This window comes from Neophocaena asiaeorientalis, unplaced genomic scaffold, assembly GCF_003031525.2.
Source record: "Neophocaena asiaeorientalis asiaeorientalis breed wild unplaced genomic scaffold, Neophocaena_asiaeorientalis_V1.1 scaffold593, whole genome shotgun sequence".
In the NCBI taxonomy this organism is placed as follows: Eukaryota; Metazoa; Chordata; class Mammalia; order Artiodactyla; family Phocoenidae; genus Neophocaena; species Neophocaena asiaeorientalis.
The window spans coordinates 54,875-82,315 of NW_020174701.1; the positions used below are offsets into that span (position 1 = coordinate 54,875).

A 27,441-nucleotide genomic window follows, 5' to 3' on the forward strand; every position below is an offset into this window, starting at 1 on the left:
TTTCAGCCTGGCATGGGGAGGGCAGGCCAGGCTGGGTCCTCTGAATTGCAGGGCAATTTTTAGCTGCAGGGACTGGCAGATGCGTGTGGTTTGAAGGGGGCCCTTGGATTACCCAGATGGCTAATTCCCAGCTTTTGTAAAGAGCAAGAGTCTCTTTCCAGGCATGAATAAAAACCAGGCTCAAAGCATCAATATCCTCCTTGACATCCTCGTCCACTCCACGTAAAGTCCCCTGGTGATCTGTCCCACTTCAGAGGCTCTGATCCTGCAGTGGACATCAGAATCACCTGGGAGATTCTAATTCAATCATCCTGAGCCCCAGGAATCTGCATGTGAAAACCTCCCTACAGGCGCTGCTGTATGTGCCATCAGGCTTTGCTTTGAGAATCTCCGCACTGCACCTCCCCACAGCGAAGGCCCCTGTTTCCGGGCTCAGACCAGCCTTGGGCTCCCAGGAGCACATCCAAGATGATGGTGAGAGGCCAGGGAGGTCACAGTGACGTCACCTCCTGGTGCCTGGGTGCAGATGGCTCCCCCCACTCCGGGCAGACAGTCCGGAGAGCAGGAGCCTGATTCCTGACTGCTGGACGCCTGTGCCCGCAAGGGCTGGGCAAGGCACAGGCGTCCACAAGCGTCTAAAGAATGGATGAATGCCCCAGCCTCTGGCCCATTCCCTTCCCCGTCGCCCATCCCTTGTAAATGGGCTTTCGCCATGATGCCCACTTGACTTCTGAACCCCACGCTAAGGTCCTGGCCTTCCAGTTCTCTGCCAGCAGCTCTGCTTTGGTCCCAGCAGGAGTCACTCTGTGCTTCACACACAGCAGCTCACTGAATGCACAGCAGTGCTGCCAGGCGCCCAGCTCTGTCCTCGGTTTACAAACGAAGTGGCAGAGCAGGGAGAGGCAGGTTCCTGGAGTCACACAGCCAGGAATGGACGGGCTGGGAGGTGACCGTCCAGCCAGGCTCCGCCCACCTGCCTGTCTCCAGGGCATCAGCCCCAGCTTCCTGGAGGAGGGTGTCTCGGGGGCTCTGGAGGTGGAGAGCCCCGGGAGGGACAGGGAGGCCGTGGCCCTGGGCAAGGAGGGGAGGGCGATGGAGGAGAGCCGCCATGGGCACACAGGGCGGGGCCTGGATGGGGCTCCCACAAGGACAGTGAAGGCATCCAGGAGTCCAAGGACTAGGTGCCTGCGTCCTTCAAGGAATGTGGGACTTGAGACCCCCTTGGATATTCCTGAGGCTTCACCCCAGCTCTCACAGAGCACCCCGAACGAGGGCGGGCTGGACCTTCTCTCTTCTTGAAACTCCCCAGGGCACCCAGGCAGGGTTCTGCCACTTTTGGGTGCTGGTCCTCCAGATTTCCACCATGGACGTGGCTCACCTGGCCCCCGGATACCCTTGGGACAGTGACACGGTCCTGAGGGCCCTGGACAGACGAGCACAGTTTGCCTCCGCTCTGAGTTCTCCCACACCTGGAGGCCGGAGGGTGAGGGGACCCCTTGGCCTCGTTGCTTCTGAAGAAGCCCCACCGGCTCAGGCACACCTCCTGGGAGCAGACGGGGCATTTCCCCACTGTGGAAACACATGGGAGTCTCTTCCCTCACTTTGGGAGAAGTGGTTTCAGGGCTGAGGCTGGCCAGGTCAGCCAGGGCACTGGTCCATGGCCCCAGTCCACGAGGCCGGACGACCCATGTCCGGCTGGCCAGACAGATGGGAAGGGGGCCAGGGTGTCTGGCGGGCTTCCTGAGCTGGGGCATGTCAGGCCAGGCCCACAGGGACACTGGCCTGTGCTGGCAGAAGGCCGGGCGGGAGCGGCTGGTGGGGACTGGGAGGGAAGCGGGATCCCCCTACAGCTGGTTCACACCCATGCCCTTCCTATCAGCCAAGTAGGGAGAAGAGGCTGGGAAGGGGCCGTCCAGCCCTGTGCTGGACACACAGCAGGCGCTGTGCACCGCAGGGGTCGAGTAGGGTTGCCGTCCCACGGCAGAGACAAGGAACCCAGGCCCCAAGAGGCAAAGTGACATGCAGGGTGACAGCAGGACTGGTAGAGCTGAGATCCCACCGCCAGGCTGACCACTGGCGGTAGGAGGCCTGGAGGCTGACTCCACATGCCATCTCTCACGTCCCAAGCCCTGTGACATGGCCACACTCTCCCAGCCTTGGCCTCGCTGTCTGGGCAGGGCAGGGCAGGTGCTGGCAGACCCAGGGGACCAGCGTGTGAGGAGCACATGGTGGCGGTGTGCCCCTTTAGCTGGTACATGGTTGAACCCTTTTAATTTTAACAGCTGTACTTTTTTTTTTTTTTTTTTTTTTTTTTGCGGTACGCGGGCCTCTCACTGTTGTGGCCTCTCCCGTTGCGGAGCACAGGCTCCGGACGCGCAGGCTCAGCGGCCATGGCTCACGGGCCCAGCCGCTCCGCGGCATGTGGGATCCTCCCGGACTGGGGCACAAATCCGTGTCCCCTGCATCGGTAGGCGGACTCTCAACCACTGCGCCACCAGGGAAGCCCCAAACAGCTATACATTTTTAAAAAGAGAATTGAATATGCATTAAAAGGTTATAGAACAAGCACATCACAGCTGTGACTTTGAGGGTTACTACTGTTTAGGATGAGGCTAAGTTAAAAAAAAAAGTCAGTTGAAAAAAAAGGGAACCCTCAGGCACTGTTGGTGGGAATGTAAGCCGGCACAGCCACTGTGGAAAATGGTATGGAGCTTCCTCAAAAAATTAAACTAGAGCCGCCATATGACCCAGCAATGCCGCCCCTGGACACACACCCAAAGGAAATGAAGTCACTATCTCAGGAGCGATCTGCACCCCACACGCACTGCAGCGTTATCTGCCACAAAGTATGGAGACAGCCTAAGTGTCCATCAAAGGGTGAATGGGTAAGGAAAAGTACAGTGAAATATTGTTCAGTGAAATATTATTCAGCCTACTGGGGTTCCCTGGCGGCCCAGTGGCTAGGACTCTGCACTGCAGGAGGCATAGGTTCGATCCCTGGTCAGGGAACTAAGATAGTGCGTGCCACGCCGCACAGCCAAAAACAAACAATAAAAAGGAAATCCTGCCATGTGTGACAACATGGCCGAACTCAGAGGACGTTATGCTCAGTGAAGTAAGCCAGACACAGAAACACAAACACTGTTATCATCTCCCTGGTATGTGGAATCCAAAAAAGTCAAACTCACAAAAGCAGAGAATAGAATGGTGGTTACCAGGGGCTGGGGCTGCAGGGAAAGGTGGAGAGGTTGGCTGAAGATTCCAGAGCTGCAGTCAGATATGATGAATAAGCCTAAGAGCTAACGTACAGAGTGCTGAAAAAAAGTCAGCCAATTGATTTAAAGGAAAAAATATTAAGGAAACCACAGTACATAAGGTGCATGGTGCAAGCGGGCTGGAGGGACTATGGCCGGGGGAGCAGGGGTCTGTGCGGCCCCCTGGATGCTTGCAGGGACCCCTTTTCTGCGGCTCCAGGGTGTGAGTGGAGGGCCTGACCCCACTCCCCACAGGCTCCTGCTCTGAGTGCAAGGAAGGCTGCACAAGCGGAACAGGAAAGGGAAGGGGGCGTCCTGGTCTGGCCTCCCCTGGGGCTCTGGCTCAGAAGGGACGAAGCACAGAACTCGGGTCACTGTCGGGGGCTGGGAGTTTTAGACCCAGAGCAGCAAAGCTCAGCGCCTGAGCCGGGGTTGAGGGGGACCCATGAGGTAAGGGATAGGGGAGCTTTGTACACAGAGCCACTAGGGAGGGCTCAGTGCCTCTGGGAGGGCAGGGCTGGAGTGAACGTAAACTGGCTGCTGCAGGGCAAGCAGGACCCAAGGCATCCCCACAACCCTCCACCATCTCTGAGGTCATCTGCTGACACTGACTGCCTGGCTGGAGGGGAAGGGATGGAAGGGTGTGCAAGTTTAAGTAGGGAAACAAGAAAAGACACCATGGGACCACAGATGTCATCTGGAGGGGCCGGGGGGTGCCTGCCTGGTGCCCATGGCACAGCATGGCATCCTCGGTTGAAGTGAAGTGCGGTGGAGACGGACTGAGCTTTGGACACGCCACTTACCTCTACGAGCCTCACTTTCCTCATCTATAAAATGGGCGTGGTAACGTCCCCCAGGATTTTGGTGGGAATTAATGATTTGTGTTTGCAGTGGAACTTTTTTTCCTCCTGGTTATTTTTTTCCTTTTTTCTGTCCTTCCTCCTCAGATTACTAGTTCACAGTCTCCAAGGAGGGCAGGAAAACTTACGATCTCCCTGACTTGGGCTTCCAAAGGTCCCTGGGGCAGGGGGATAAAGAGGAATTCTGGTGTAATCAAAACGCTTAGGAGAAAACAGAAAAAGAGCAAGACTTCCCCTCAGACTAGGGAGATAAGGGGTGATGTGATGAGCAGGCACACAGAAGGTTCCAGAAAGAGGCATGAGTGCACTGCTGCCCATTCGCCCCAGATGGCGGGAAAGCCCAGAGGAGAAACGGCTGCGGGAACACGTCCAGATGGGCAGGACCAACAGCCTGTTTCCTGGCTTCATCATGCCCGCTCTGCCTTCTGAGCCCACCCCCAGGGGCAACCTGGGGCGGTCTCCTTGGCTTTGCAGTATTTACGGTTAGGCGTTGCCCTGCTTGGGATGGCTGGACCACACACAGAGGTGGTGGGGGTGGGTTAGAGGAACTGAAGGCCCAGGGTGGCAACGGCGTTTAAAAGCATGGCACAGGAGCGACAGCAACGAGTCTGGGGGTGTTCCTCTTTAAGCCAAGAAGCACAAACCGTTCCACAGAGCTATATTGGGGAGTAGTGGGGTGCCCACCACCTAGAGTGTTCAAGCAGAGAGGGTCATGCAGTTAGGAGGCTGCATGGGATGAGACGAAGGACCCTTTGAACGTGAGGCTGAGCGCCGCTTCCCTGAGGCAGGCTGGCTCTTTTGCCTGCGGGAGGCTTGCTCAAGGTGGCCTCAGAGCACCGGACGCCTCTCCTCCCTTCCCCGAAGGCACACGGAGCCTCCCCTCCCCGAAGGCACACGGAGCCTCCCCTCCCCCGACAGCACAAGGAGCCTCCCCTCCCCGACGACACGAGCTGCATCTGGAGCCTGAAAAGTCCTCCTCGTCCTCCCTGGCTGAGACACCTCCTTTCACGCTGCCTCTCACAGTACACAGACATTAACTGGTGTCAACAGTCTCTCTCTTCCTCTTTTTTTTTTTTTCTTTCCAAATGCTAATCTTTTCTTGGGAGGGTGAGAATATCAGTCCCTCACAGCTCAGTCTGGATTGTAAAATAGACAATCCTCAGGATTTGCACTCAAAAGATATGGGCTGAGAGTCCTGTTTCAGCTCTGGGGGATCCCGTGCCTCTAAGAGCCTCAATTTCCTCATCTGTGAAGTGGGGATGACAACGGTACTTACTGCACAGGTTGTTTTAAGAACTGAAAAAATATGTCGAAAATGCTACATGAACATAAGTTACTTGTTTCTGAAAAACGAGCCCAGATCAGTAGTGCCAAGGAAAGGGTGAAGAGAGCTGGGCTCTGGGCAGGGGAGGGAGGTCCCAGGTTGCCTTGCTGCCAGTGGCCCTCAGGAGCCAGGAGAAGCCAGAAAAGGACTGGAATGTTTGTTAAGAGAAACTGCATTAAAAGCCAGCATGTAAGACACACTGATAGCAGCGCCACCACGTGGATGAACCTTGGAAACATTAGTGCAAGGAGGTGACACAAAGGTCACGGACTGTGGCTCCATTTGTTATGAAATGTCCAGAGTCAGCAAAAGCACAGAGACGGAGTGGATGCAAGGTTGCCAGGGGCGGAGGGGGGCAAGATGAGGAGTGACTACTCAACGGGTACAGGTTTTATTTGGGGTGATGAGAGTGCTTTGGAGCTACATAGAGGTGGTGGTGGCTGCACTGTGAACGCACCAAATGCCATTGAGCTGTTTGCTTTAGGGTGGCTAATATTGTGAATTTCACCTCAATAAAAAAGCACTGCCCTCCCGCCACCGCTAGAAGCCAGCCCATGTTCTTTGGGAGTGGGCAACCAGCCGGCAGAGACAAGAGGAAAAGGGGATGCTGTGTCCCCATTTTGAAGGCGAGGACACAAAGGTCCAGAGAGGATCGGGGTCTTGCCCAAGGTCACACGGCCCCTAAGTGACAGAGCAGCACACCTGCCCAGGTCTGTCCAAACTGCTAAGCCCACATCCTTCCTGCCACTGCACTGTCTCTCGGGAACATTCTTCCTTAGGGAGAGGCAAAGCCCTTCAACCGGCCAGCTCTGAGGGGGTATCAGCTTCTGAAAACAGAGCAATAAATAGCCGGGTAGAGCACGCCATGCAGCTATTAGGGTGACCCTGAAATGTTCCCACAAAATGTTCCGAAGGCCTTGGCCACCTAACCCGGAATAGCTGAAGAGTTAATTTTTTATTCATGATAAGTGTGCCGGGCTTGGTGACAGCTCGTTTCCTGGGACTCTTCTGACATTCAAACATTAACCTCCTCCCCAGGGAAGACCGGGCAGCTTAACCATTAACCTACACCCCCAACAGAGAGTCCGCCAGCCCCTCCCCGCCTCAGGCGCCAGACAGATCCTTGCTGGGGACGGAGGGCCTGTGGGCCCAGGTGACCAGGACTTCAGGAGTCGTGCTCCTGAGTGGAGGTTATGGGGCCGGATCCCCCCCAGGGGGTCTCAGCCCCAGCCCCCATCCCCGCAACCTGGCCCTGATGGGGATCCGCGGGGCGGAGCCTGACCAAGGGCTCCATGCCTTTGCTGTTTCTCCTGTTTTCATTCTTTGAAGAAATCTTCCCCCGCGGCCACCGTGTCGGTTCTAAGCTCCACGATGGGTCTTCTGGTTCAGCTTTCTCAACCTGACAGCGGAACAGGCCTAAAGACTTTCCCAGGAGTCCAGGTCCTCAGAAGACTTCAGAAGACTCAGAAGTCTTCTGGCTCAGGCGCTTTTAAACCAGGTTTTCAAAACAACAGACCCCTTTTCCTAAATGAAAATTGCAGAAGGCCAAAATGCAAAACAGATCCAAGCGGCCCGAGCCTTTGCCCCGTTCACCCAGCTGCCACGGCCTGGCCAGACACAGTTGCAATTACTGCGTGTGCGGCACAGCCCCATCGCACACGAGGAGAGCGAGGTCTCCCCAGGGAGCTCACGGCAGAACCTGGCAGGAGTCCCACTGCGCCTTCTCAGCCCTGGATGCACAAGTAGGACCACATGGGAGCCTCTGGGGACAGAAGATGGCTAGACCTGCTCCAGGTCGGTGCTCCAGGTCTGAGCACATCCGCAGCCTCCCAGGAACTGCAATGTGAGGTCAGCATCCACAGGGTGACGGGCCCCCAGGTCAGGCTCTGGTGAGCACTCCCCATGGGTGACGTGGCTACACTTCTCACCCCAGCTGGTCTGTGACGAGCGGGGCAGGCCAGGGGCGTCCATGTCCTCTGCTGCAAAGGCTCTGCTTCACCTCTCTCTCTCTCCTTCAAGTCTCCTCTCTCCCTGCTCTCAGTCAAACGTCTGCACTCACTCATTCACCCAGTAAGTCATCAACAAACACACAACAACTACTAGGTCTCGCAGGCCCTGTGCCCCGTGCTGGGGAAAAAGGGGAAAGTGACACAGTCCCTCCCAATCCAGGAAACACATCCCTACGATGCAGTGCAGAGGTGCCAGGAGGGAGAGAAACAGAGGGTCCTGCAGAAGTCCGGGTGGCCAGTTACACGGGGAGAAATTGTTCCTGGAGGAGTCTAAAAAGGAGAGTGGTTGGCAGAGTGGAAAACAGGGAATGGTATTGAAGCAGAGGGATCAGCATGTGCAAAGGCGCAGAGGCATGAGAGAAACATACACGGTCAGGAAGTTGTAAGCAATTTGGTTGAGCCAAGCGGCAATGTCTGGGATGGATGCGTGGACAAGGGAGTGGGAGCTAAACCTCATCCTGCAGCCACTGGGGAGCAATAGGACATTTAAACACTTCAGATGCTTATTTTTAAAATAACAGTCTGTAACTTCTAAGTGTGAACTAAAGTTCACCATCATCTCTCCCAGTGGCTTGCCATTCTAGGCTTTATCCCTCAGGCCTGAATGCAAGTCCCACGCTCTGTCACGGGAATTTCTGGCGTTCACCTTGGGGACATGCAGGCAGCTGTAGTTTCTGGGGTGACAGGAGGGCCCAGGAAGTCAGGAGGCTGTGGCTCAATGGTGGGCCCCTGTGAGCCGTAAGACTACTGTCTGGCTCCCCCGAAGAACCTGCCACAGCCAGCAGAGGGGAAGGAAAGGCTCAACCTACGGAAGGAAGTTGTCATCCTGCCCCGTCCCTCATGCAGAGGACGGGTGACTCCACTGAAGCCCATCGCAGCACCCACACTGCTGGGCCTCTGCCGCCCACGGCACCACCTTCCTCCTGCCCCCGGCTGCTCCTGATGGATTCGTGCAGGGGCCCGGGGCCGCTCCGGGGCCCTCTCCTCCTCCCCTTCCCTCATCCTCTCCTCCTGCAACCTCAGCCTCAGTTGCCAGCCAGACAGAAGTGTTCCCCAGCCCGGCCCTCCTCTGAAGCCTCCACTCCGTGTCTAGAACTGAACTCACGACCTTCATCTCTTCTCCCCCAAAATACTCCCCCCTCCTCCCTGGAAGTGCTGCAGCCACCTTACAACCAGGAGGCGAATGCCACACATTGAGCAGAAAGACAGGAGGGATCTGGACACCTGGGAACTCTGCACCAGCTCTGGATCTTTTGTGGTGTCTAAGAAACCGACCCCTATTTGGTGAAGCTTGCTTACCAAGTCTCTGCCACATGTACAAAAACACATTCCTAAGCCATAAGAGAGGAGTCCAAGCTCCTTTTTACTCACCATTCTCACCTCACAGCAAGAAGTGCTAAATATTTTTTGAACGGATTCTTTCAATTTCACACCAACCCAATAAAACAGATGTTGAAACTGAGGCCCAGAGACATAGAACTTGTTCAAGATCACACAGCCTAATTTAAAAGCCTGGGCTCCCCGTTCCCCCTCTGCACCCCTCTTCCTCTCTCTTTCTTTTGGAAAATGCAGAGATGGGGCTGCCTTCCCCTCGCAGCCACACACATAGCGCCGCCATCGCCACCAGAGGGCAGACAGTTGTGTTCAGGGAGCGGGATGCGGGACGGGAGGGAGGGGAGGGAGGGGAGGGGAAGTCCTGGCGGACACAGCTGAGACGACCAGAAGGCACAGCGGCAGCCGCGGTTCGGGGGCAGCCAGATTCCTGGGAGGGGGGCAGGGAAGGAGTCACGGGCCTGGCCGTGGGGGACGAGAAAGTGGGCGACCAACAGTCCAAGGATCCCAAGAGCAAAGGCCATGACTTGGAGATAAGAGTACTGCAGAAGGACCTGTCTGGTCTGTACGCCGACAAGCCAGATAACCTAGATGGAAAGGATCAATTCCCAGAAACACACAACCTACCAAGACGGAGGTATGAGCAAGTAAAAACTCGGAGCAGACCTCTAACTAGTCGGGAGATGGAATGTGTCATAAAAAATCTCTCAACAACAAAAGCCCAGATGGCCTCACCGACAGGGTCTACCAAATGTTTAGAGGAATTAACACCAAGCCTCCTCAAAGGCTTCCAAAAAACCGTAAAGGAGGAAACACTTGCAAAATCATTCTATGAGGCCACCATCACCCTGATACCAAAGCCACACAAAGACTCTACAAGAAAAGAAAACTACAGACCAATATCTGCGATGAACATTGATGTAAAAGTTCTCAACAAAATACTAGCGCATTGAATTGAACAGCACATGAAAACAATTATACACTATGACCAAGTGGGATCTATTCCTGCGATGCAGGGGTGGTTCAAAATGTGAATATTGCTCAATGCGATACACCACATTAACAAAATGAAGAACAAAAACCACAGGATCATCTCAGCTGGTGCAGAAAAAGTATTTGACAAGATTCAACACCCTTTCATGATAAAAAACACTTATGCTAGAAATAAAAAGAAACTATCTCAATATAATAAAGGCCATATATATAAAGGCCACAGCGAACATCATACTCAATGATGAAGCCTGAAAGCTTTTTCTATAAGATCAGGAACAAGACAAGGACACCCACTTTTGCCACTTGTATTCAGCATAGTACTGGAAGCCCTAGCGTATAGCAAGTAGGCAAGAAAAATAAATAAAAGGTGTCCAAATTGGAGGAAAGAAGTAAAATTATCTCTGTTTGCAAACAATGTGATCTTATGTGTAGAAAACCCTAATGATGCCTCAAATGGACTCACCAAAGTGACAGGGTAGATATAAAATCAACACACAAAAATTAGTTGCATTCCTATACACTAGTGAGGAACAACCTACAAAGGAAATTATGAAACAAATCCATTTACAATAGCATTAAAAAGAACAAAAACCTTATGAATAAACCTAACTACCAACGTGAAAGACATGCACACTGAAAACTACCAAACACTGCTGAAAGAAATTAAAGGCACAAATAAATGGAAAGACAACCTGTATTCATGGATTAGATGTCATAATATTTTAAGATGTCAATACTACCCAAAGTGATCTACAGATTCAATGCAATCTTTATCAAAATCCCAATGACAGGGACTTCCCTGGTTGCCTAGTGGTTCGGATTATGGGCTTTCACCGCCATGGCCCAGGTTCAATCCCTGGTCAGGGAACTGAGATCCCGCAAGATGCATGGCACAGCCAAAACCAACAACAACAAAGAAATCCCAATGACAGAAATATTTCATTTAATATTTATGTATTTAATATTATTTTCAGAAATAGAAAAATTCATCCTAAAATTCTTAATGGAATCTCAAAGGACCTGGGAATAGTTAAAACCATCTTGAAAAACAACAAATTTGGGGATCTCATATTTCCTGATTTCAAAACCCATTTGAAAGCTACAGTAATCAAAACAGTGTGGTACTGGCATAAAGACAGACATATAGACCAATGTAATAGGAAAGAGAGCCCCCAAATAAACCTTCACATATATGGTCAAGTGATTTTTTTAGCAAGGTGCCAAGACCATTCAATGGGAAAAGGACAGTCTTTCAACAAATGGTGCTGGGAAAACTGAATGTCCATGTGCAAAAGAATGAAGATGGACCTTTACCTTATACCACACATAAAAATTAACTCAAAAATGGACCAAGGACCTAAATGTAAGAGCTAAAACTATAAAATTCTTAGAGGAAGTTTCATGAGATTGGATTTGGCAATGCTTTCTTGGATATGACACCAAAAGAACTGACAACAAAAGTAAAATTAGATATATTAGGTTATACATCAAACTTAAAAACTTGTACATCAAAGGACACAATCAACAGAATGAAAAGGCAACCTACAGAACAACAGAAATCATTTGCAAATCATATATCTGATAAAGGGTTAATATCCAGAATATATAAAGAACTACAACTCCATAACAAAAAACCAAACAACCCTATTTAAAAATGGTCAAAGGACTTGAAAGGACATTTCTTTAAAGAAAACATACAAATGGCCAAGAAACACAGGAGAATATGCTCAACATCACTAATTATCATGTAAATGCAGATCAAAACCTCAATGAGATACCATAGGCCAATCACAAAAAGACAAATACCGTATGATTCCAGTTATTTGTGGTACCTAGAACCATTCAATCCACAGAAACAGAAAGCAGAATGATGGTTCCCAGGGGATAATGGAAGAGAGGAAAAGAGTTGTTGTTTAATGGGTATAGAGCTCCAGTTTTGCAAGATAAAAGGTTTTGGAGATTGGGTGCACAGCAATGTGAACTTAACACAACTGTACTGTACACTGAGAAATGGTTAAGTTGATGAAGTTTACATGTTTTTTTAAACTTCTTTTTAAATTTCTTCAAAGAAGACATACAGATGGCCAACAGGCACATGAAAAGATGCTCAACATCACTGATCATCAGGGAAGCTTCAGCCACTGGGGAGAAACTATGGAAAGTCCTCAAAAACTTAAAAAATAGAATTATCACATGATCCAGCAATTCCACTCCTGGGTATTTATCCAAAGAAAACAAAAACAGTAACTAGAAAAGATTCATGCACCCCTATGTTCACTGCATTATTTACAATAGTCAAGATACAGAAGCAACCCAAGTGCCCATCAACAGATGAATGCACAGATAAAGAAGATGTGGTACATATATACACAATGGAATGTTAGTCATAAAAAAGAATGAAATCTTGCCAGTTGTGACGATATGCATGGACCTAGAGGGTATTATGATAAGTGAAATAAGTCAGACAAAGACAAATACTATACGATTTCACTATGATTTCTATGATTTTATAAATGTGGAATCTATAAAACAAATGAACAAACATAACTAAAAAGAAACACGTTACAGAGAACAAACAGGTGGTTGCCAGAGGGAGGCAGGGTGGGGGAGGAAAGAAATAAGTGAGGGATATTAAGAGATACAAAGTCCCAGTTGCAAAATAAATGAGTCACCGGTATGAAATGTACAGAGTGGGGAATGTAGTTAATAACTATGTAATATCTTTGTATGGTGACACATCATAACTAGACTTGTCTTGGTGATCATTTTGAAACATATAGAAATATTAAATCACTATGTTCTGTATCAGAAACTAACATAGCGTTGTAGGTCCATTATACTTTGAAAACAATCAAACAGACAAATTCGTAGACAGAGATCAGATTTGTGGGTACCAGAGGCCGGGCTGGGGGGAACTGCAGGAAGGTGGTCAAAAGGTACAAACTTCCAGTTATAAGATAAGTAAGTGGTAGGGATGTGGCGTGCAGCCTGATAAACACAGTCACCACTGCTGTGTGTTATATGTGAAGGTCGCTCAGAGAGCAATCTCCAGAGTTCTCGTCACGCCATTTTTTTCTAGTTCTTTAACTCTGCACCTATAGGAGATGATGGTGTCACTAAACTTCTTGTGATAGTCACTTCATGATGTATGTAAGTCAGATCATTATGCTGTGCACCTTAAACTTATACACTGCTGTGTGTCAACTGTATCTCAATAAAACTAGAAGAAAAAGAAAGAAAAATGGTTAAGACAGTAAAATTTACGTTACACGTATTTCACTACAATTAAAAAAACAAAGCAAAACACTGACAACATCAAATGTTGTCAAGGATGTGGAGCTACAGGAACGCTCATTCACTGCTGGTGGGAAATTAAAATGGCGCAGCCACTTGAAAGACAGTTTTGGCAGCTTCTTACGAAACTGAACATGCTCTCACCATACGATCTAGCAACCATTCTCTTTGGTATTTATCCAAATGAATTGAAAACTTATGTCTGCAGAGAACAACTTGATTTAGAATTGCCAAAACTTGGAAGCAACCAAGATGTCTTTCAGTAGGAGAATGGATAAACTGTGGCACATCCAGACAGTGGAATATTCTTCAGCTCAAAGAAGAAATGAGCTACCAAGCCATGAAAAGACATGAGAAAAACCTTAAATGTATATTACCAAGTGAAAGAAACCAACCTGAAAAGATTACACACTGCATGATTCCAACTATATGACTTTCTGGAAAAGGCAAAACTATGGAGAGAGTAAAAAGATCAGTGGTTGCCAAGGGTTAGAGGAGAGAGCGGGATGCATAGGTGGAGCACAGAGGATTTTCAGGCAAGAGAGACTACTCTGTATGATAGTATAATTGTGGATACATGCAATCATACATTTTCAAAAACCCACTGAATATGAACACTAAGGGTGACCCCTAATGTAAACTGTGGACTCTGAGTGACGATGGTGTGTAGGTTCATCAGCTGTAACCAATGTAGCACCGGCTGCAGGATGCTGACGGTGAGGGAGACTGTGTGTTTGGGTGGGAGGGGCTAGCAGAGAGTACGTGGGAACGCTCTGTACTTTCTGCTCCACTCTGCAGGGAACTGCTCTAAAAAATAAAGTCTATTAAAAAGAAATTCACATCACATAAAATTAACCATTAGCCATTTTAAAGTACAATCAGTGGCATTTAGTACATTCACAGTGTTGTGTGACCGGCACCTCTATCCAGTTGTAGACACTTCACCACGACCAAAAGGCAGTTCCTACACAGTTACTCCCCAGCCATTTCCCCTGAGCCCCTGACAACCATGAATCTAACTTCTGTCTCTATGAATTTGTCTAATCTGGACATTTCATACAAGGAGAATCATATAACACATGGCCTCTTACAACAGACTTCTTTCACTTCACTTTTTAAAAAATTTATCCATGTGGTAGTATCAGTACTTCATTCCTTTTTAAGACTGAATACTGTTCTATTGTATGTACAGACCACATCTTCGTTACCCATTCATCAGCTGACAGACACTTGGGTTGTTTCCACCTGTTGCCTATTTGTAACCCGTGCTGCTAAGACCTTGCCTGTACAAGTCTTTGTCTGACTACCTGTAAAGGATTCTTCTCTTAATGCTACATCCCTCCCTGCCCTTAGATGAGTGAAAGCAAAGCAGATAAGTGAAGGAAGGGAACAGAAATAAAATTAACATGTAAATATCAAATTAATAATATTTACAGTCCTAACTAATAACAAATATTTAAATTAATAATATTTAAAATAATAATATTTAAGAAACACCTGTATTAACATACTTTATCTCATATATCTTTATAATTCTGATGTAGACTTTATCACCTGTGTTTTATAGATCAGTGAAGCAAGACTCAGAAGGTTAAATAATCTGTCCGTGTTCACACAGCCGGTGAGGGTCAGCCAGCAATGGACTCCAAGTTTTCCAGACCCCACGCTGCCTCTCCCATCAAACTAGCAGTAGAGGTGAGAGAATGGGTGAGAAGTACACTGCCTTGATAAGTAATTCTCACCAAAAGCTTACCTTGGTGAAGTCATCATGCAGAAGCTAATGGTTCAACAACCCTGGCCGTAACCACAAACTCAGAGAACCAAAGAGAGGCAATGACATGGTTTCTCTGGGTGTGTATAGACTGGTCACCAGGGTCACTCCAGGCCCGTCCCCTCAGCTTATTCTCTGAAAGGACACAGCTGCTCCAGCCCCTACCTGCCCCCAACCCAGTAGACCTGGACGCAACTCACATCCCAGAGTGGGCCCAGGTGTGCACGTACCTGGGGCCGGGTGCCTGGCCTTCTCCTCGGCGAGTCCCTGCAGACACTGGTCCCGTTCTTCCCGCAGCACCTGCAGCACAGCACACAGCCGAGGGAGGGCTCCCACCTGCAAGCCCAAAGTCGAGAATGCTCGTCACTGTCACGAAGCTGAGTCTAGTACGCAGGGCGGGGCCAGACAATGGAGACTCAAAATGAGGAAGACAGACTAGTGAATATGACAAAAAAAAGAGCATGCTCATAGATACAGACAACAAACTTGTGGTTACCAGCAGGAAGAGGGAAGGAGGGCAAGCTAGGGGCAGGGCAGTAAGAGGTACAAGCTGCTAGGTATAAAACAAGCTACAAGGATACGTTGTACAACACAGGGAACAGAGCCCATATTTTACAATAACTATAAATGGAGCATAACCTTTAAAAATTGTGAATCACTAATTGTACACCTATAGCCTATACAGTATCGTACAGCAACTATACTTCAATAAAAAAGACCTGTAAAAAAAGTAATGTAAACTAGAGACTTTAGTTAATGTATCAATATTAGCTCATCAATTTTAACAAATGCACCACTTTTATGCAAGACATTAGTAACAGGAGACACTGGAGAGGAAGGGTTGAGGGGGTATATGGTCATTCTTTGTACTTTCTGCAGACTTTTTCTGTAAACCTAAATCCTCTCAACGAAATAAATTATATTAATTTAAAAAGAATAAGGGGGAGAAATCAGTTCACCTACTTTAAAGACTCGCTGTATAGCTACAGTAATCAAAACAGCATGGTATTAGTAGAAGAACAGGCAATGGTGTTAGAGCGACTGGACAGCTACAGATAACAAAATGAACCTTGAACTAAGACTCATACCTTGTACAAAAATTACCTCAAAATGATCATGGACTTGAGCGCAAAACATTAAACTAAAACTTTTAGAAAAAACATAGAAAATCTTCAAGATGTAAGGCCAGGCAAAGATTTCTTATACTTGACACCAAAAGCACAATCCATAAAAAGAAAAAATTGATAAATTGGACTTCACCAAAATTAAAAACTTTTGCTCCAAGAAAAACCATGTTAAGAGGATGAAAAGGCAAGCTACAGATGAGGAGACGATATGTGCAATCTGCAAATTAGAACTAATATCTAGAACAGACAGAGAACATTCAAAACTCAATAGTAAACAAATTAAAAAATCTATTTAAGGACTTCCCTGGTGGTGCAGTGGTTAAGAATCCACCTGCCAGTGCAGGGGAAGCAGGTTCGATCCCTGGTCCAGGAAGATCCCACGTGCCGCGGAGCAACTAAGCCCATGCGCCACAACTATTGAAGCCTGTGTGCCCTAGAGCCCACAGGCCACAACTACTGAGCCTGTGCTCTGGAGCCTGTGAGCCACAACTACTGAGCCTGTGTGCTGCAGCTACTGAAGCCAGCACACCTAGAGCCTGTGCTCCACAATAAGAGAAGCCACCGCAATGAGAAACCCACGCACCGCAAAGAAGAGTAGCCCCTGCTCGCCACAACTAGAGAAAGTTCGCACGCAGCAACGAAGACCCAACGTGGCCAAAAAAAAAAAAAAAATCTATTTAGAACATAGGCAAAATGCATGAAAAGACATTTCAGAGAAGACACACAGATGGCAAATAAGCACATGAAAAGATGTTCAACATTATTAGCTATTAGGTAAATGCAAATTGAAATGGTAATGTGATATCACTACATGCTTATCAGAATATCTAACATAAAAAATGACAACAATGCTGGCGAGGTTGTGGTGAAACTAGGTCACGGACACATTGCTGGTGGGACTGTAAAATGAGACAACCACTCTGGAAAACAGGTTGACAGTGTCTTAAGAAAAGCTAAACATGCAACTATCATATGACCCAGCCATTGCACTCTTGGGCATTTACCCCGGAGAAATGAAAACGTATATTCAGAAAAAAAACCCTGTACACTACTATTTGTAGCAGCTTTATTCCTAACAGCCCAAAACTGTAACAGTCCAGATGCCTTTCAATGGGTAAATGGTTAAACAAACTATGGTACATCCATACTATGAAATTCTACTCAGCAATAAAAAGGAACAAAGTAGTAATACATGGACCAACTTAAATGAATATCCAGAGAAATATGCTGAATGAAAAAGCCAATCCCAAATGGTTACATACTGTATGATTCCATTTATATAACATTCTTTTTTAAATTTAATTATTTTATATTGGGGTATAGTTGATTTACAACCTTTGTGTTAGTTTCAGGTGTACAGCAAAGTGATTCAGTTATACATGTGTCCATTCTTTTTCAGATTCTTTCCCCATACAGGTTATTACAGAGTACTGAGTAGAGTTCCCTGTGCTGTACAGTAGGTCCTTGTTGGTTATCTATTTTATATAGCGTAGTGTGTATATGTTAATCTCAAACACCTAATTTATCCCTCCACCCCCTTTCCCCTTTGGTAACCATAAGTTTGTTCTCTATGTCTGTGAGTCTGTTTTGTCAATACATTCATTTGTATCATTATTTTTAGATTCCACATCATTTATATAACATTCTTGAAACAGCAAAATTATATCAATAGAAATGGAGACCCTATTAGTGGTTGTCAGGAGTGAAGGGAGGGTGAGGGTGGGAGGGAGGGAGGTGTGACTCTAACAGGGCACCACGAAGGGTCCTCAGGGTTGCAAACTTGTTTTGCACCTTGACTGGATCAACGTCAGTATCATAGCTGGTCAGTCAAACCCCAGCTCACTTGCAAACACTAAGAAAGAAGTAAACGTGCATTGCTATGTGCCACTGAGTTTCTGTGACTGTTACACAGCACAGCTGACTGGGTAGGAGTGACGTTTCCCCAAAGTGGGTGGCCATGTGCATTGCTGGAAATGAAGAAAGGGGCGCTGCAGCAAAGAGGGTCTTGAGAGCGATGGAGCAAGATGAGGAGTGAGGGAACACCTACAGTGGGAACCTCTCCAAGAAAAATTTAACTTCCTTTGTGTTTTTCCCTGGGACTATGCAAAAATAAACATCAGAAGACAGTTTAACTTTTTCTTTTCATTCTACATTTCTTTTTCTTAAGTTGTAGTAAAATATACATAACATTTACCATTTTAACCGTGGTTTAGTGTACAGAGTTGTACAATGATCACCCCTATCCATCTCCAGGACTTTTCAACTGGCCCAACAGAAACTCTGTACCAATTAAATAGTAACTATCCGTTACCCTTCCTGGAGTCCCTGGTAACCTCTATTCTACTTTCTGATTCTATGAATGTGTCTGTTCTAGGTACTTCATATAATTGGAGTCATGCAATATCTGCTTTTTCGTGTCTGGCTCATTTCACATCCACATTGTAGCATCTATCAGAATTTCCTTCCTTTTTAAGGAAGAATACTATTCCATTGTATGGACAGACCACACTTTGTTCATCCATTCATCGCTGGGTTGTTTCCATCTCTTGGCTACTGTGAATAATGCAGCCAGGAACAGAGATGTACAAATATCTTTTCGAGTCCCTGCTTTGATTCTTCTGGGTACGTACCCAGAAGCAAAATGTGTGGATCATATGGTAATTCTGTGTTTACTTTTTTAAGAAACCACCACACTGTTTTCCACAGCAGCTGCCCCATATTACCTTCCCGCCAGCAATGCATAGAGTTCTAATTTCTCTATGTCCTCATCAACCGTTGTTATTCTGTGCTAATAATATCCATCTTAGTGGGTACGAAGTGAACCATCCCACATTTCTTTTACCCTTATCCTTCCATTAAAATTGAATAAACTGGGACTTCCCTGGCGGTCTAGTGGTTAAGACTCCACGCTGCCAATACAGGGGGCCAGAAAATATTTTTAAAGACAAAAAAGAAAAAAAAAAGATGAAGAAGAAAAAAACTATCATCTATAGTTCACCCCCTTTAAAAAAAAGTATTAAATATAATTTTACTTAAAATTCACAGGAGGAGAAACAAGTGAAGGTGAAAGTATTGCTAAAATTAATATAAAATTTTCCTCAAAACAAGAGCTATTAGTACTGAAAAGTTCCCTTTAAACAGTTTTTAAAAATCAAGTTTGTCTCTTAGGGGAAAACATAGGCAGAACACTCTATGACATAAATCACAGCAAGATCGTTTTTGACCCACTCCTAGAGAAATGGAAATAAAAACAAAAATAAACAAATGGGACCTAATGAAACTCAAAAGCTTCTGCATAGCAAAGGAAACCATAAACAAGACGAAAAGACAACTCTCAGAATGGCAGAAAATATTTGCAAATGAAGCAACCGACAAAGGATTAATCTCCAAAATTTCCAAGCAGCTCATGCAGCTCAATAACAAAAAAACAAACAGTCCAAAAGTGGGCAGAAGACCTAAATAGACATTTCTCCAGAGAAGATATACAGATGGCCAGCAAACACATGAAAGGATGCTCAACATCACTAATCATTAGAGAAATGCAAATCAAAACTACAGTGAGGTACCACCTCAAACCGGTCAGAATGGCCATCATCAAAAAATCTACAAACAATACATGCTGGAGAGTGTGTGGAGAAAAGGGAACACTCTTGCACTGTTGGTGGGAATGTAAACTGATACAGCCACTGTGGAGAACAGTATGGAGGTTCCTTAAAAAACTAAAAATAGAACTACCATATGACCCAGCAATCTCACTACGGGGCATATACCCTGAGAAAACCATAATTCAAAAAGAGTCATGTACCACAATGCTCACTGCAGCTCTATTTACAATAGCCAGGACATGGAAGCAACATAAGTGTCCATCGACAGATGAATGGATAAAGAAGATGTGGCACATACATACAACGGAATATTACTCAGCCATAAAAAGAAACAAAATTGAGTTATTTGCAGTGAGGTGGATGGACCCAGAGTCTGTCATACAGAGTGAAGTAAGTCAGAAAGAGAAAAACAAATACCGTATGCTAACACATATATATGGAATCTAAGGAAAAAAATGGTCATGAAGAGCCTAGGGGCAGGACAGGAATAAAGATGCAGACATAGAGAATGGACCTGGGGACACAGGGAGGGAGAAGGGTAAGCTGGGACAAGGTGAGCGAGTGGCATGGACATATATACACTACCAAAGGTAAGGTAGATAGCTAGTGGGAAGCAGCCGCATAGCACAGGGAGATCAGCTCGGTGCTTTGTGACCACCTAGAGGGGTGGGATAGGGAGGGTGGGAGGCAGGGAGACACAAGAAGGAAGAGATATGGGAACATATGTATATGTATAGCTGATTCACTTTGTTATACAGCAGAGACTAACACACCATTGTAAAGCAACTATACTCCAATAAAGATGTTAAAAGAAAAACAGTCCTATTCGTTTTCCCCTGGAGCCCTCCCTCCCACAGACCTCCTTCCTCTTCCCAACACCGGCCTGTGGTTTTGGGGGCCGCTCCCCGCTCCCCCTGCTGGAGTTCCATTTGCTGGACTCCCTTTTTCTTTACTCTTCTTCCTTGTTTTACAGAATCACGTTCTCTAGTAACTTCCTAAGAAAGCACACGGAGGAAGTAAATTTTTGAATCTCTGAAGGAGTGAAAAAGCTCCTAGTCACTTGAGTAATTATCCAATTAATGAATAATTTGGAGATAGAAAAGTCCAACCTGCAGAGAGAGAAAATAACGAGGCAGACCCCAAAGTAAGAGAGGAAAGATGTGAAGAGAGGGTTCTGTTAGCTATTTTGGACTCTTAAATACGAAAAGGTAAAATCTGGGAGGAGATACAATGAAAACCTGTTGAATTCTGAAGGAGGTGAAGAAACGCAACATCACTTTGCTCATCACACTTTACAATATAATTACTCACCTGTCAACATTGAGACCGGAAAGGAATAGTTTCAAGGGGGAAACAAGAGAAATACTAGTCTAGTTTATAGGATGAGAAAGAAAGAGGGCACTCGATCGTACAACCAGTTCGAAGCACAAAACGTCATCAAACACTTACTGGGCCCCCAGGACGCCCCGCAATCAAAGGCGAATGGACGCGGGTCCTGCTCCCGGAGCTCACCGGCTCCAAGAAGTCAGAGTGACCCGAGGCGGGAGCGCGTGGGGAAGGCAGCCGCCAGGTCACGATGGACCACCAGCGGCGGCAGGGGCCCCCGGCAGGCGGCTGCACCCAAGAAGTCATCCCCACAGAGCGGAGAGGATGCGGACGGACGAGACGGAGCCGATGGGGGTCTGAGGGCCAGCTGAGGGCAGGGCTGGCGTGGCTCCCATGATGCATCTGCTCTGGGTGCCTCGACAGCTCCAAGCACAAGGAAACGAGATGTAGGCCTGGGAGCTGAGGTGAGAGAAGTGTGGTTGAGCAAGACTGGGCTTGTGACGCGGTAAGACGGCCAAAGAAGCTCACACGGTAAGAGGGAGCAGATCCAGAAGACCAAAGGCCAGAGGCAGAGCCTCGGGGAACGACCCGCTCAGGCTGGGAATAAGAGCGTAAGAAAGGCCCACACCAGAGGAGGAACCTTGCGCGAGGAGGAGCCAGCCACGCGAGAGGAGGAGCCACGAGAGAGGAGAGGCCTAGCCACTGGAGGGACCATGCGAGAGGAGAAACGTCTCGAGAGGTGTGGTGGGAACAGCGAAGGGTAGGAGCCAAGGCAGGGAAAGGGACAGGGTGTCCTGGCACGGAATGCTTCCAAGAGGCTGGGGTCCCATGGGTGTCCTGCCCAGTTTGACCAGGACAGTCTGCGTGTGTGCCTGCTACCTTGATCTCGTCATTCATTAACGTCCAGCTCCTCTCATCAGTCATGTGGTCCCCGGGTAGACCAAAGGCTGCACCCTGTCTAGTGAATGGGACAACATAGGCCCTGGTGACTAAAGCCCGTGGGTGGCGTGTGGGAGCCAGGGTGTGGCTGGCTGAGAAATGGGTGGAGGTGTGGGCAGGGGTCGTGGGTGAGGACTGGGCTGCCTCTTTGTCGTCTCAGGACACAGGTCACTGAGCATGGTAGGGGCGGGGGTGGGAGCACGGGTGTAGGGATGGCCGTGGGCCGGAGCAGAGCCTCTGTTCCGCCTGGATGTGTTGTGGACAGGATATCTGTATCCCCCAATGAATATACTGATGCCCTAACCCCGGGTGTGGCTCTGTTTGGAGATGGGCCCATAAGGAGGTAATTAAGGTCAAATGAGGTCTAAGGGGTTGGGGCCCAGATCTGATAGCTTAGTGGTCTTATGAGAAGAGACACCAGAGGGCTCACTCTCTCTCTGCCCGCTCAGAGGAAAGGCCATGTGAGGGTAAGGCAGCTGTCTACAAGCCGTCTGGGGAGGGAGGGCTCCCCAGAACCCGGCCATGCTGGCCCTGGATCTGGGACTTCCAGCCTCCAGAACTATGAGAAGATAAACGTCCACTGTTTAAGGCCCCCAGTCTGTGGTGCTCTGTTATGGCAGAAGGAAGGGCACAGGAGGGTACAATTCAGACACATCTGTGAGAGCAAGATGTTGCTCAGAGGAAGTTCTTTCCCTGACTCTCAGGAAATGGGAGGTAGACCCGGTCTGTTGAAAATGAAAGAGGAGGTGGTGAGGTTAGAAATCTGAGAAGACACCAGGGGGAGCCTCTGGGAGCCAAGGTAAAGGGAACTGATGTGGGGCACAAAGGGATTCTGAAGTCTGGAAAACTCAGGAATCCTGGCAGCACGACGGGCAGGACATGTTGCACCGGGGAGGTCCCTTCCCCAGAGGCCCCCTGGACTCTGTCAGACAAGGCCTGTTGAAGCTGGGTGGGTCCCAGGAGATCCCTGTTTTCTCGTGTCCTCTCGAATGCTGGGCAGCCCTCTGTTTGTCATGTAAGCAAGCAGATAGGATCTGAGTGTTGTGGGGCTTGCCTTGGGCTGCAGGTTGTTCCAGAGCCCGAGTGAAGGTCAGTGGTGAGAAACCTCAGCTTGCTAAGGGCAGGGGTGCAGGCACCAAACCAGGGGCCACTGCAGGGGCCGCCCTGTGGGCAGAGCTCTAATCCTGGTTATTAAGTCTGCGCTTTCAACAAGGGGTGCCAGGAAGAAAGCTCTGCCCGTCCCTGGCATGCGGGGAATACCGGGGATGGGACAGAGGGAGGGGAACTCTATAGCATCTCCTAAAGGGGGTGCCAAAGCCTAGAGGACTCCCCTAAACAGTGTGGGAAGCACACCTCCTGTTGGACTTCGTGGCCCCAAGCTCATCTCTGGCCCCCTCAATAAAATGCTGTGTCCTGACAGTATTTTGTTTATGTTTTATGAAGTGATCAGATTAAACTAAAATTAGTGTCGTTTTGCGGTTTGGGAGAGAATTTCATGACAGCGCCTTGGGCACCAGAAACCAGAGCGGCCTCTCTTTGGGAGCAGACGCACATTCTGGCTAAGAACAGCTGGGTTCGGGTCCTCACGCCACCGTGTCCAGCTGGGTGACCTTGACCAGTGGCTTCACCTCTCTCTGAGCCTCTGTGTCATGTGCACAATGAGGGTACTGGTTGTTGGTGTGAGAAGTAAATCAGTGCCAGGAAGGACTGAGCAGAGTACCTGGTGTGAAGTAAGTGCTCAGTACGGGAAGCCTTCACCGTCATCACCGTCATGATCATCAGTCACGTTAACTTAGGGACAGTAAACACCCCAAAAGAAATGCACAGATGCTTCCTCAGAATATTGTCCAAAACTCCCAGTGATTTTCCTCTAAGAGGCCACAGTAGCCAGATCCTCTGGTGGCCTTTGCAGGCCTTCCTAAAATTCTGCTCACCCAGCTGCCACAGAGCTCGTCAGCCTCTGGGTCCAGATGTAGCCCAGAGAGGGGTGGGGACCACCATGCGTGCCAGACCCCATTCTTCGAGTTTCTGTGTTTCTGTACCGTCAACTGAGAAGGAATGAAGCGGGGGGGAAGGGAGGGTGGAGAAGCCCAAGGAACCCATGCCCTGCAGAAGTCTACTTGTCTGGAAATGGGTCTCCATCGGGTACACCTGCTTCTGTCCTCTGGCTCAGATTCCCTGTCACCAACCCCACTACCCTGAATCCAACATCCAGTGACACCTATTGTGAATCCTGTTCACGCATTTCCCCTGAAACATTACATTTAAGACAGCGGTTCTCAACCAGGGCAGTTTTGCCCTGCCTGCTCCCCGAGGGCATTTGGCAATGTCTGGAGACACTTTGTGTTGGAACGACTTGGAGAGATGGCACTAGCTTCTGGTGGCTAGAGTCCAGGGACGCTCCCAGCACCCCTTGTGAAAAGCCCAGGTTTAATATCCAGGATTACAGCGTCAAAGTTAAGAAACCCTGCTTGAAGGAAAAAGCAGCCCTGCACCCCCCTTAACTCAGGTCCTCGGATGGGCAGCTTGCCAGATGCCCTGGATTAAAGAGCCCTCCCGAGTGACTCCTCCTCCTTTGCTGACATATCTGTGTACAATTTTGTAAGCAACGATTGCTTTCAAGATGTCATGCTTCACTACCTGTTGCTATATGAAACTGTCCCAGCTGAGGACAGCCACTATGGATAGCACCATCATTTAATTCACTCATTCATGCATTCATTCAGCCCACACACACTCATTGACTCCCCCTTACGCTGGGACAGGCCCTAGGGATAAAGGATTAGCGAGACTAAGTCTCAAGGCTCAAGCTCGAAGTGAACATATCAGGGAGGACAGATGTGCTGGTAAATAATAGCGTTCCAGGTAGAAGTCCTCATGAGAGACACGGGTGGGGACAGGCGAGGTGTGGCCAGGGTTTCCTACCCAGGTCTCAGAAAACTGCCCCATCAGCCATCAGCACTTGTTAGTCCACTGGCAAGGGACCCTCCCGACATCACCCTGTGTGGAAAGGCAGGGGAGGGGATAGTAATAAGCATTTGGCCTTAGTGACTGCCCCCCCCCCACAATTAGAAATATGCCTATGATTTCCCTCAAGAGGGAGCACAAAATGAATAAAGAATTGTTTGAATGCCCTTCAATTTCAAAATCGAATGTCTGACGCCTCAAACAAACAGGAAAAAAAAAAGCAGGGTTTCATAGGCTGGGAAATAGTCCAACCGAAGTAGTCAGTTCCACTCCTATTTGTTGAAGGAGTTCTCTGCCAAGAAGTGTGAACCTCAGGTCTGGATAAGCCCATAAAATCACCAGAGAACCAAGACTCACACACAGGAACCCACCTCGAAGAACACAAAGCGGTACCGGAGTGTATGAAAATGCACATAAAGACAAAGGGCGTCCCGGACAGAGCTCTGGGCTCTATTTTCAGCGCTGCCACAAACCAACTGATGTGGGGAAGGTCCCTGCTCTCTGTGGGTCTCAGTTTGCTCCCCCGTAAGAGGAGGTAACTGGACCAGGGCATAATAAAACATCCTTCCAAGGCACACAGAAGACTTGAACCAAGGGGAGGCTCTCCTTTCCCCTCTGTTTATTCCTGAGATAACACCGGGGTCCCCTTGAGATTAAAATGTAGGTTGAACCTCAGTCCTGAAGCCCAGCTACCTGGAGCAGCTGCCTCCCAGCCCTGGGCACCGAATCACAACACACCTGGAGGCTGCACTGGGCTTTGAACTGTCCCCACCGTCTCAGGTGGCATTTCCCTGAAGTGGGAGCTCAGACTAATGAGCGGGTGCTGTTGCCCTAGCACATTCCAACTCCAGCCCTAGAACAAGAGGCTCCAAGTTACAAGCGAGCTGGGAACAGAGCCCCAAACGCCAGCCTGGATGCCACAGAGCCGCCCCTACTGCGTGCCAACACTCCCGTCAGCTCGGGAAGCAGGTCTTTCTTGCAGTCAAACAGGATAGGACTACAGGAAGGCGAGGTCAGTGGACACCAGGAAGGACTTGCCCAGGACAGAGACCGCAGACTCAGAATTAGGTCCCCAAGTGCTCTCCCTGTGAAGTTTCTTGGGACAGAGGCCCCGGCGGCCAGTTTGGAAGGCTGGTGGGAAAGAGTGGTTCTGGAATCTGTGCGCCCACTTCCCAACCCCCCGCCCTCGCTTCCAGCCAGCCAGTCTGGGTGCAGCCACTTTCCCATTCAGAAATCCCACAGCGAGAGGCCCGGATTCCCTGGAGTTTCCGAGAAAGAAAGAAAAACACGCCACCCACTGCTGCCTTCTCTGTTCTCGGCCAGCTCCTCCCTGGGCCTGGTTTGGGGAGACCAGCTGCTCCCAGGAGTCCCCAGACACACAGACATTGGGGAGCCAAACCCACTGGAGAGACGAGGGGGAGAGCCGCAGACGCGGTCCCATCACAGAACCAGCAGCTGCTGCGGCCAGAGCTTTCGGAGGTCTTCCCATCCGCAGCCCGGTGTGTGTGCAAATGTCAAGGCTTTGGAGCAGACGGATTGGGTTCCAGTTGTCTTTTATCGGGGCAAGATTTTTGGTCTTTCCAAGTCTCGCTTTTCTTGTCCGCAAAGTGAGGGTGAACACATCAACCTCGAAAGGCGATGATGAGGTTTCAAGGAGATAACGCAGGCAAAGCGCTCGGCACACAAAACGCACGGCCAGGGGCGGCTCCAGAACTCCGCCTAGGAGGGCCCCGGAGGCGCAGCCGGGAGGAAGGGGTGGGCTGGAGGGCAAGGGGGTTATCTCAGCGCTGCCTGCGCCCAGGCTCACGCCGATGGTGTTTTGGAGGAGCGGGCCGTCCGGAGAGGAGCGGAGAGAGATCGTAGCTGTGGGGGACGCATGCGGAGGAAGGGCTCCCACTCCCCAGCGGAAGATCGTCCCCCACCCCCACCCCGCGTGGGACCCGCGGAGGCGCGCGTACTCACGGCGTGCGCGGCGCAGGCGAGCAGCAGCAGCGGAGGCAGGAGGGCGCGCATGGTGCCGCGTGCGCTCCCTGGGCGCCCCGACGGCCGCCTGCCCGCGCGCACCACCCGTTCCGGGCTCAGCGCTCCCAGCCTCCTCTCGGATCCTGGTCGGCCCCCGCGCCCCGAGGAGCCATGGCCCCACCCGGGACTTCGCCTCCTCGGACTAGGTGGCCGCGAGCCACGCCGCCCGGCCGGTTGATAAGGACGCGGCGCGGCGTGCAGTCCTCCGCCCACCGCGGCTGGCTGAGGTCCCGCGCGGAGGTCGGCGGCGGAAGAGGCAGAGGGAAGGCGCGGCCGCAGCGGCTCCCACGGCCTCGGCCTGCCCCGCCGACACACCCCCACGGACGGAAAGAGCCCTCCCCAAAGCCCGGGTCAGCCCCGCCGCCGCTGCGCGGCGTGCGCCACCTTTTCGAGCCTCTGTTCTCCTCCGGAACAACACGTCTAATAATACCCACCTACCTTCCGGTGAAAGAAGGTTGGGCGAGTGCCCTGTGACACAGCGGGCGCTTGGGAAATCGCTATGGCATCTATTCTGGGGGGCAGCTACTCTATTTCCGATTTTCACTTTATTTTTCTTTCTGATTAGTTACACACGCTCATTCCAGAAAGTTGCACACCCACCACACTGAGAAGCCTTTG

General features: G+C 49.3%; 1 protein-coding gene across 1 annotated transcript in view; it reads right to left on the reverse strand.

Moving 5' to 3' along the window:
• The window catches only part of SCTR (secretin receptor), a 41,476-nt gene extending 14,356 nt beyond the window's left edge, over positions 1-27,120 (reverse strand). The window contains exons 1-2 of the mRNA XM_024759159.1: positions 26,764-27,120; positions 15,068-15,173 (exon numbers count right to left, since the gene is read on the reverse strand). Coding sequence (XP_024614927.1) covers positions 15,068-15,173; positions 26,764-26,814 — 157 coding nt within the window. The 5' untranslated portion in view covers positions 26,815-27,120. The remainder of the gene's footprint in view (positions 1-15,067; positions 15,174-26,763) is intronic.
• Between the last annotated feature and the right edge of the window lie 321 nt (positions 27,121-27,441).